The sequence below is a fragment of the Mytilus edulis genome, chromosome 13 (genome assembly GCF_963676685.1).
Source record: "Mytilus edulis chromosome 13, xbMytEdul2.2, whole genome shotgun sequence".
Taxonomy (NCBI): domain Eukaryota; kingdom Metazoa; phylum Mollusca; class Bivalvia; order Mytilida; family Mytilidae; genus Mytilus; species Mytilus edulis.
Window position 1 is genome coordinate 50,721,275 of NC_092356.1, and position 10,914 is coordinate 50,732,188.

A 10,914-nucleotide genomic window follows, 5' to 3' on the forward strand; every position below is an offset into this window, starting at 1 on the left:
TTCATATCTTTTTATTTATATCTGATAAGTATTGGTTATTTCTATCTTTACCAATGCATCTATTTTTTCTCATTGCCCTTGCAATAGTGCAGCCATTATACTATGGAAAAAAACGCGTCTGCTATATCAATTTCATCTCATATTTTGAAGTTTTCAACAAAAATAACATTTTTTTATTATGACAGAATACTTTTTTATTTTAAAAACTTAGCAAATTTCCCGGAATGCTTTAGTCTTAGTAAATTTAACTTGCACGTAGAAAAAAAATCAAAGCTGATAAACCTGTATAAAATGACTAACTCCCCAGAATGCTTTAGTTAAGACAACCAGTTGATTCGATTGTTCGTGATAACATATACGTCTACCATCTAAGTCGAGGAGGATACTATTCTTAAGTAATCGGCCATCTTTGTGAATCGTACTTATAACTCTTCCATCAACGCACACGTGAATATTCTCATTTTCACACGCTATTGATACTGGTTTTCCTGCTAGTTGAACGTTCCATACATGATGTCCTTCATACGTTGCACAAACAAGTCTTTTACCCATTCGGTCACCTATATACATCACCCCTCTTTCAGAGTCTACCGCTAATGTTTCAGTGAACGGTATGGACGGAGATATACCATCGTCAATTGTTCTAATTATTTGTTGGGTATATCCTTTTGTGTCCACAATAAATATGCATGGATCAGAAAAGAACACATTGCAGGCAACAAAGAACAAATCACGTGATTCACAAAATGATATACCATAACAAGTAGCACGAAGTCGGTACTCTACCTCAAGAGCCTGAACATACGGGTCTTGTGGCTTTTCATACCTTGGGGTTTGTGTTTCAAACAAGCCATAGAAAATTATTTTGCATCTGCACGTCATGGCTATGATATTATCTTCAGGTGATGCCACACCCCATGAACCTTTCGGAATTTTTTTATCCACTACCATTCTGTACCTATCGCGAGCGTTGAACACTTTCATTTTATGATTCAGCCTGTCTATTACCACTAGGTAATTTTCATTTAAGAATAAAACACCTGATATCTTTCCCGCTATTTCTTGCTGTTCAATCACAATAGAGCTCTGACTCACCATTGATAAACCCGTGGATGTATTCTTTTTCAATTTCTTTACTGGTAAATACGAAGACTTTGACGGTTCGCTGATTTTCTTAGATTTCTGTTTCCCCATAGCAAGATAAAAATTATTGCTGTACTCACGTAGAATTCCTTTAGGTTCCTCGGAAATTGTATTCATTGTGTTCTTTGAGGTATTAAAGCGAACTTCTTTCTTTTGCGGTGCTGACGAATAAGACCTTTGGGTTTCTATATACCATAAGCTATTTGGAGTGTCAGATTTAAATGAACTGCTCCGCTTTAGTATTGAATTTCTGTCTTTCCTTTCATCGTGAGAAGAAGCCGGAAAGAAGTCGCCATTTTCATTGAAGTCACCTTTGGCAGACGACTCTATGTTTGCAAGGATTTCAGCCTTTCTCCATGTATGGTTGTTGTCTTCTTTTAAAGCTGGAAAAGAATATTTGGAGGAACATCGCGATTCCTGAGTAATTGGTATTTCTATCTTATTCGACTTCCTCATCGTAAGTTGTAAAATGGGTTTTCCAAATGTTCGTACAACTCGATGTGGAGATTCTGTTGTCTTCTGTTTATGAACGTCTTTTGATCTTTCCATCTCTGTTGTATGGTCATTATCTGGCTCTATACTGAAGACTGAGTCAACTGTTAGGCCATTGCGCATGTCAACTATTCGAAAATCTGTACATAGCCTGAGAATCATGTGATTTTGCGCACAACCGGAACACAGTTTCTCCTTGCACTGTAAACATTTATATCTGGCATTATGAACGACCTTTGCATCCTCACATCGATGACAAAATGGGGATTTGTCTGACTTTTTCGAAGGCATTCTGCAAAAGGAAAAAAAACAAGTTATTCAAAAACTTTACACGACACCAACTTATGAGTTCCACTGGTTGTGGATCAAGAAAAAAAACCAAGCACAGAGTCAAGCTTATAATTTGGTAAGCTAAAGACTACGGCAGACCCGTCGGTTGCACACGAATCATACCAGTTGAAAAGCCAAATCAAATACGAAGTTCTAAGACCATTGCAAACCAAAATTTCAGAAAGGTTATGCCAAATATTACTGAGGTTATCTATCAATTATAAAATTATGAAATTGCCTTTCTTTAACATCATTGTCATGAAAATTGTTTGGACGGATATAGTGAAAATAATTATATAAGCGCGTCAGTGTTTTTGATATCCTGTGGTGTTTGTCGTAAATTGAATTTGTTCGTTGTTGTCCTGCAGTTTGCATGTAGTGTCGATCATTATATTATTTGTTTGTGTGCTTCTCTGTGATGAATGTGTGTGCTGTGTTTCTATCACGTAGTGTTGTCATTTTAGCGATATTTTTTTAACATTGTCATAAAGCGGGAGGTTTGGATAGCCACTAAACCAGGTTCAACCTACCATTGTTTCTTAGTAAATTAAAATGTAACAATGATATTTAATGTCAATAGCAAAAACGTGTTAAATTCTTGGTTTGTGATTGTCAGTCTTTATGAGTACTCAATTCAGTAGCACATATCACATGTGACTGTATTTTCAATTTATTAGCTGTTCGCATCACAAAACGAAACTATTGTACTCGCTAACTTGAATTTATTACAGAACAAACGTTAACGTTCCTTTTTATTGATTTCCTGATAATGTCGCTTATATTCTATTGGTTTAAATTACTTTTACAGTTGAGAATACCTTACGAAAAGAAGAAGAAAACACAGACGGAGGTATTCTTTACACGATATTGTTATATGCTTCTGTTAGATACACTCAGAGGGAAAGGGAGGGGGCTCTCTCTATATACAGGTTTGCGCATACTTGTCGATTGTATGGGTAGCTTTTCAGATGCACTAATGTGTAGAAATATATATATGCTATGGTTTATAAATATTCGTCTGTAAAAACTATAATCTTATATTTTTTTTATTATACAGGATTCATGATGTTTACATCTAAAAATGGTATCCATTTACAAAAGGTACCAAAGGAATAGTCAAATTCATAAAAAAGGAATAGTCAAATTCATAAAAGTAAAAAACAAACTGACAATGCCGTGGCAAAAAAAAAACGAAAACCGACGAAGAAAAACAACAGCACACAAAACACAACATAGAAAACTAAAAACCATGTGGATAGATTTAAAGTGCTCGAAAAGAAAGCAAATCCTGCTCCTCATGTGGCACCCGTCGTGTTACTTATTTAAGTTTAAACCTGATGATAAGTCAGAATTTGGAGATCACAATCAAGAAAAAGAGGGCGGAATTGTGGAACATATCAGTCGTCATCTCTGAAACAGATATTCCATAACGGTCAACCAACTCGCGATGGCGACCGTTAAATGATCGAATGGAAGTTTCATCTTCACTTCATGGAACTCTTGGTTCAATAGCTTTCTTGTAAGCAGCTATCAAAATCAAGAAATTCATGATAGGAAATACAAGCTCTGGAATATCGTATCAATTGGGAGATATGTTCACTATATCAAGAGATGGAGGAATGTTGCTACATAGAAATGGAAAATTCAAAATTGGGAAGCTGAAATCAACTCTTTTGTTGTTAAGTTTTGTTACCAACCGACCCTTATTGTCAAGTTATATATATATGTATCTATGAGAATTCACGATCCTTCATTCTGTCGATAACTATAAACAAATAAAACATGTTTCTTTCTAATTATTTATGGCGGCCTTAACCTTAATTCATTGAATGTTTACTTATTGGTATTTTAGTCCTTCATGCATAAAAATGAGCATTGAAATGGGGAATATGTAAAAGAGACAACAACCCGATCAAAGGGCAGACAACAGCTGAAGGCAACCAATGGGTCCTCAACGCATCGAGAAAATCCCGAACCCGGGAGTGGTCCTCAACTAGCTCCGAGGGTATCACCAGCCCAGTATTCCACACTTCGGTGTTGACATGAATATCAATAATGTGGTTATTTTATAAATTTCCTGTTTACAAAACTTAGAATTTTTCGTAAAACTAAGGATTTTCTTATCCCAGGCATAGATAATCTTAGCCGTATTTGGCACAACTTTTTGAAATTTTGGATCCTCAATGCTCTTCAAATTTGTACTTGTTTGGCTTTATAAATATTTTGATATGAGCGTCACTGATGAGTCTTATGTAGACGAAACGCGCGTCTGGCGTACTGAATTATAATCCTGGTACTTTTAATAACTATCCTAAATAAAATTATGTACTTGTTCAGTGAAAATGGGCTTGAAACGAAGTCCGGCAGGACACGGGAAATTACAGGCGCTATTATTGCAACGAGGAGCGGGATATGGGATTCTCACTAAACAATAGCAGGATCCGGGTTCAGACCCCCCCTAATCGGAGACCCTCTAGTGTTTTCTGTAGTTTCTGTTTATTTGGAATTATTTTAATATATTAAAATAATTCACCACTCTAACTTTAGAATACTGCGTTCATTGAAGAACAATTACAGGAATAGCTCAATATTATATCTTGCAACTATAAATTGAAACTGTTTGGTACTGAAACATTTCGTTAGTTTATATGTTTAATCGAGTCGATGACAAGTTAGAATGTTGGTAGCAAAAATCGACGAAGTAATATCTCCAAATTTAAAGGAGTAGATCCATTACGACTCCTTTTTGGCCCCAAAATATAACAGTTTTACAAAATTGTTAAAATGTAGACGTTTAGCTATTTATTGGAAAGTAGAATACTTCTGCTGTTTAAATATGAAATTGAGAAGGGAGATGGGGAATCTGTCGATGCGACAACAAACCGACCATAGATCACACAACAGCCGAAGGCCACCAATGGGTCTTCAAGGGAGACGGATTTATATAAGTTTTTCTTGTTTCCGAATCCCTGTATTTAAATATTGTATAATTATACTTCATGCAATTTTTGAATAAAATATTGTTTAAACTAATGGGTCTTCAATGTAGCGAGAAACTCCCGTACCCGTAGGTATGGCAAGCCGTTCTTGTCAAAACTATGTTTAAACCATTTTTCGAAAAATTTACACACTGAGATTTGAAAACTTCAAAACACACATTGAGAATTAAAAAAAAAAAAAATTACACACTGAGATTTCATAAAGACGCACTGAGATTACACTGAAAAATGAAAAACACACACTGAGAATTGAAAATTACACACTGAGAATTGAAAATTACACACTGAGAATTGAAAATTACACACTGAGATTTAAAAAAGACACATTTAGAATAAATAAACTGAAAACACACACTGAGAATTTGAAATTACACACTGAGAATTTGAAATTACACACTGAGAATTTAAAATTACACACTGAGATTTGTGCGTACTTTTCAGTTATGCGCACATATCTAATTAGCATACTTAATCTGAATCTATTGCAAGCTTAAAACAACTAGGGGACAGAACTCGTAAGTCCTTCGATTTGGTTCCAAATTATTTTCAATTTTTTTTAGAAATACAAGAACAAAAAAAATACCCACTTTAATACTCTTATTACAAAATATAACCAAATGGTGAAAAACTTTATTAAAATTACAAGAAAACATTGGAACAATCTGCAAAAAAACAAAGAATGCAGTGAGATTTTTACTCAAGCGTCTATTATAGCATATAAACGTAACAAAAATATAAAAGATTGCCTTGCGAAATCAGGGTAACAGTTGGAAGACTTTTGAAAAGGGCCCATGCTTAAACGGTTTTAAGCTAAAAAATCCCGATACACTGGTAGTAATGATCTGAATTATAGGCAACAAACTTATGAATATGAGCGATGTTAAGTCTTGAATTAATTTATTACGAATGATGGTTGAAGGAATCGCATTTCATTATAATGACAAGAGTTCTTGAGATCAAGATATTAATCTGTTGAATTATTCATCTCATCGGAATATTCATTAGTAATTTGCATATTAATCTCAGTGTGTATTTTCAGAGACATGTGTATAGATTAGATTTTATTTTATTTAAAGTGCAACCTGATACAATATACATGAAATTACAATTACATTTCAATACATTAGCAATAGTATACCATATCAGCCAGCCTTTAGAGGCTTATGAAGCACTAACAATATTCATACAAGAATATGTATATATGTCTCTGGTATTTTTGAAATCTCAGTGTGTAATTGACATCTCTCAGTGTGTGTTTTTCAATTGATATCATCTCTGTGTTTTTTTTTAAATCTCAGTGTGTAATTTTGAATTCTCAGTGTGTGTTTTTTATTTTATTTTAAATCTCAGTGTGTAATTTAGATTTCTCAGTGTGTTATTTTAGGTTTTTAAATCTCTGTGTGTATTTTTTTTTTCGAAAAAAGGGTTTAAACATAGTTTTGACGAGAACGGCTTGCCATACGTAGGCGTCCTTCATCTGGTCCCTTAAAAAATATGTACACTAGTACAGTGATAATGGACTAAACTCCGAATTATACACAAGAAACTAAAATTAAAAATCATTCAAGACTAACAAAGGCTTGATACTCCTGACTTGGGACAGGCGCAAAATTGCGGCGGGGTTAAACATGTTTATGAGATCTCAACCCTCCCCCTATACCTCTAGCCAATGTAGAAAAGTAAACGCATAACAATACGCACATTAAAATTCAGTTCAGGAGAAGTCCGAGTCCGATGTCAGAAGATGAAACAAAAGAAAATAAATAAAATGACAATAAAAAAATATACATAAATAACAACAGACTGATTGAAAGATTATGTCTTCATCATATGATTATCAGGCACAATCCCTCCCGTTAGGGGTTTAGTATCATACTATCATAAAATATATGAGAAGAACATATTAACCCGTGTCATGCCAACAATTGTTTTTTAAAATAAATGTGTTTAGTTCCGATGCAAAGACCCTATAAGTGAATCAATATTAAAGCCAAAATATGCAATCTTTAATGACCTGACAACAGTATCGTAACTTGTAAAGAATATTACCATAAAAGATTGGATGTGAAATACCTGAACGTATAAGATGTCTGCATGTTAAGTTATATTTACGAACTGTTTTTGACAAGACAATACAATTGCACATATATATCGGGTACTAGCATCATTAAGTCATGCTAAATTACTGAAATCTTCACAATTTTAGCATTAGAGTTAAATTTTAGACGGTTTCCGTCTTAAATGAAAGTGGTCGCATTTGTCTTCATTCTTAATATTTGAATGCAAATTGTATTTGATGATAAGACATAACATATACATGTATAAAAGTTGAGAGTGAACTCGGCATCTGAAAAGTGACATATTATGGCATTTTTGACGGATTTTTCATATTTAAGCTCGAATTTGAGCGTCTTTAGGGACCAATTCAGTTCAAATCTTTCACATAAACTAGTTGAATCGACCAAAGTAGACACTTAAGTGTTAAAAGTGTCCTATATCTTTCGTCAGATGAACCTGAAATTTGAGGACAAAATCAGCCTTTACTCCTTTAAAAATTGCAATATGATGGAATAACTTTTTTAATTTCAGTGCTTAATGGCTTTAATTTTTTGAATATTATACATTTCATACCCTTTTAATTGAATGGGAATATTAAGGTAACTAATAACTATCATCCAATCATACCTTAGATCGAAGCCTTATCCCTTGTACATATGAATCAATTAGTATATGGAAAATTAGAGTCCATTATTTAGAAACATATACAATATCAATAGAGTATGTAATAGGACAGAATGTTTGTTTCACCTCGACGCATATTAAAAAGAGAAACCATTGTTACACACGTTTAAAGTAACAACTAGCGTAACGAATACTATTTTGGAGCTTTGTTTACGAATAGTACGAGGTAACACTAATCAACCGCTTATTGTAGATCAACGATTATCAAGTCTACGTCGGACTGACTAACCCGAATAATTCAATCGTCATAATACATTAATAACATAAACGGTACCAATTTTTCTGCACCAGTTGCGCATTTCGACAATCAATGTCTCTTCAGTGATTCTCGAGGCCAAAATATTAAAAAAAATCCAAAGCTTTTTTAAAAGCTATAAACCATTTAGGTATTGTACCTTCTGAAATATATTGTAGCTTTATAAAAATAGGTTACACCGCCGCCGCCGCCGCCGCCGCCGCCGCCACCGGATAGTACATATGTACCTTTATAATATTCTATTAGGACTTTTCAAAGTGAATAACTATTTTTTTTGTAAAGAAACTTAATTTGTAAAATTGTTTTTCTTATTGTCAGCTGTTTTATATTTTAAACATTTTTTTTGTAATACTGCATTTAGAAATTCCTCCATACAGTACTCCGTACTCCATATAGTACACATAACGTGTTTGATATGCTTGGATTCGTTTTCTTTACACCGAATAATAGAGGAAAATAAAATTTACAATTACAAATGTCTTACCTCACTTAACTTCTCTCATTGAAATATGGACTTAAAATATAAGAAAAACTAAATATTATTTATTAAATGTCAAGATGTGCTCCTCTTTGCTCAGGCGGATATTAAGCATACATAAATCTTCAACGTAGTTTGAATATGAACTTAGTATTTAACGTCTGTTTATTATGGTAATTTCCAAAAACAAAATAAACAACTTTATTAAACAAGTACAACAAAAATGTACTTCAAAACAAGCAATATTAAAAACATGTCCTTAAACCAGTTTAACTTGATTAATATTGCCAAAGTTCAAATAGTAGACGAAATTAAAACTATAAATATGTGCTATTACGCTATGATTTCTATCGACCTATGTACAACAATATTATATAGAAATAAGTAGATGTAGTATGATTGCCAATAAGATAACTACTCACCAAAGTTCGAGCAATTATTGGCAACCGTACGGTCTTCTTGAACAATGAGAAAACCCATACCGTATAGTCGGGTTTAAAAGGCACCGACATGACAAATTTCGTTGTAGAGGGGTCTAAATACAGCACAAAAAACATTTTCCAAAAAGTGAAAAAGCATATTTTAACAAAATGCATTTGACTAACAGGTCGAACAATTGATGTTCTTCACCCCTGCATGACTGCAATTGGCAATTGCCAAATAAATTAAACACAAGATGTAACAAAATGGCTCTTAATATTATTCTAATACCAATTAGAAAACAAGAAATTTGCGGGAAAGGTGTTAAAATTTGTATTAACCATATCCACATTTCGACAATTGATGTCTTCAGTGATGTTAGCTATATAAGGGATCGAATTGTATTTGGAAGGCCATTAAATTTACCTCAATTTAGAAAAGACTCTTGAATTTTAAAGAGTCGAAATAAGATGAACGGATTACATAAACCGGAGGGAAAATATAATACAAGCCCAAACGAAATAAATATAAACAAGTCTAAATTGACTAATTGATGACTCTTAGGAAGATAACTTTTAACTTATGGGATTATCCTCTCGAAATGTGCTGTCCTAGGTTAGGGGAAGGGTTTGTCGCTATCTTACTAGTTTAACTCCGCCATACATTAGGCCGTTAGTTTTCGTTCATTGTTTTGTATAGTGTGTTCTTGTTTTGTGCTGTCCCAGGTTAGGGGAGGGTTGTAGTTCATTGTTTTGTATAGTGTGTTCTGTGCTGTCACAGGTTAGGGGAAGGGTTTGTCGCTATCTTACTAGTTTAACATAAATTAGGCCGTAAGTTTACGTTTGAATTGTTTTATATTTGTTGAAGATCGTATCTTGACCTATAATGGTTTACTTTTATAAATTGTTACTTGGATGGAGAGTTGTTTCATTGGCACTCATATACCACATCTTCCTATATCTAATTGTATTAATTTTCATCAAACTCTCTACTTTTAGCCTATTTGGGTTGTAAATATTTAGGTTTTATAAGAAAAGCTACACATAAGAAGTTCTTTTCCTCATTTGCAGTTTTTTTTACCCATTTGAAACATTTGTCATCTCCAAATCAGGGACTATAGTTTGCACAGTTGCAGCAAAAAGCTTTGAACATAGTTATAAATTGATTTTTCAGGGGTAATAACTTTAAAGCAGGTAATTAGATCATTTTTCTTTCAGTAACTGCAAGTTTCTTTTTGTAAATTCTTATTTCAGCGTTTCAATGTTGTATAAAAGGAACGTTTTTAAGAATGGTATGTTTTGGTAGTTTTATCTGTAGTTGTACACATGATTACGTGGACCAATCATTTAGATTGTGTCAATAAGTATTCTTATCTATTAAAACGTTCAAACCCTCTGCATTTGTTTGCACCTGTCCTTAATCAGTAACCTGATGTTCAGTGGTTGTCGTCTTTTTATGTGGTTCATAAATGTTTCTCTTTTCTCGTGTTTAGCTCACCTGGCCCGAATGGTCAAGTGAGCTTTTCTCATCACTTGGCGTCCGTAGTCCGTCGTCGTCGTCTGTTAACTTTTACAAAAATCTTTTCCTCTGAAACTACTGTGCCAAATTTGACCAAACTTGGCCATAATCATCATTGGGGTATCTAGTTTAAAAAATGTGTCCGATAACCCGACCAGTCAACCAAGATGGCCGCCATGGCAAAAAATAGAACATAGGGGTAAAATTTAGATTTTGGCTTATACTCAAACCAAAGCATTTAGAGCAAATCTGACTAGGTAATATTGTTTATCAAGTCAAGATCTACCTGTCCTGAAATTTTCAGATTAAAAGGACATAATACTTTAATAGATAGACATATTGTTAACAGCAAAAGTGCTCAGTAAAGTAATATCTACAAACACATCACCATCACCAAAACACAATTTTGTCATGAATCCATCTGTGTCCTTTGTTTAATATGCACATAGACCAAGGTGAGCGACACACGCTCTAAATTCTTTAGAGCCTCTAGTTGTATAGATAAGACTGTTAATTTTCCTTTTTGAATGGTTTTA

At 33.6% G+C, this 10,914-nt stretch overlaps 1 protein-coding gene across 1 annotated transcript; it reads right to left on the minus strand.

Moving 5' to 3' along the window:
- Positions 1–7,746, minus strand: LOC139499886 (uncharacterized). Its single transcript, XM_071288514.1, has 2 exons — positions 7,650–7,746; positions 1–1,927 (listed from the first exon to the last, which is right to left on the minus strand). The coding sequence occupies exon 2, from the start codon at positions 1,924–1,926 to the stop codon at positions 268–270; it is 1,659 nt and encodes a 552-aa protein (XP_071144615.1). The 5' UTR covers position 1,927; positions 7,650–7,746; the 3' UTR covers positions 1–267.
- Between the last annotated feature and the right edge of the window lie 3,168 nt (positions 7,747–10,914).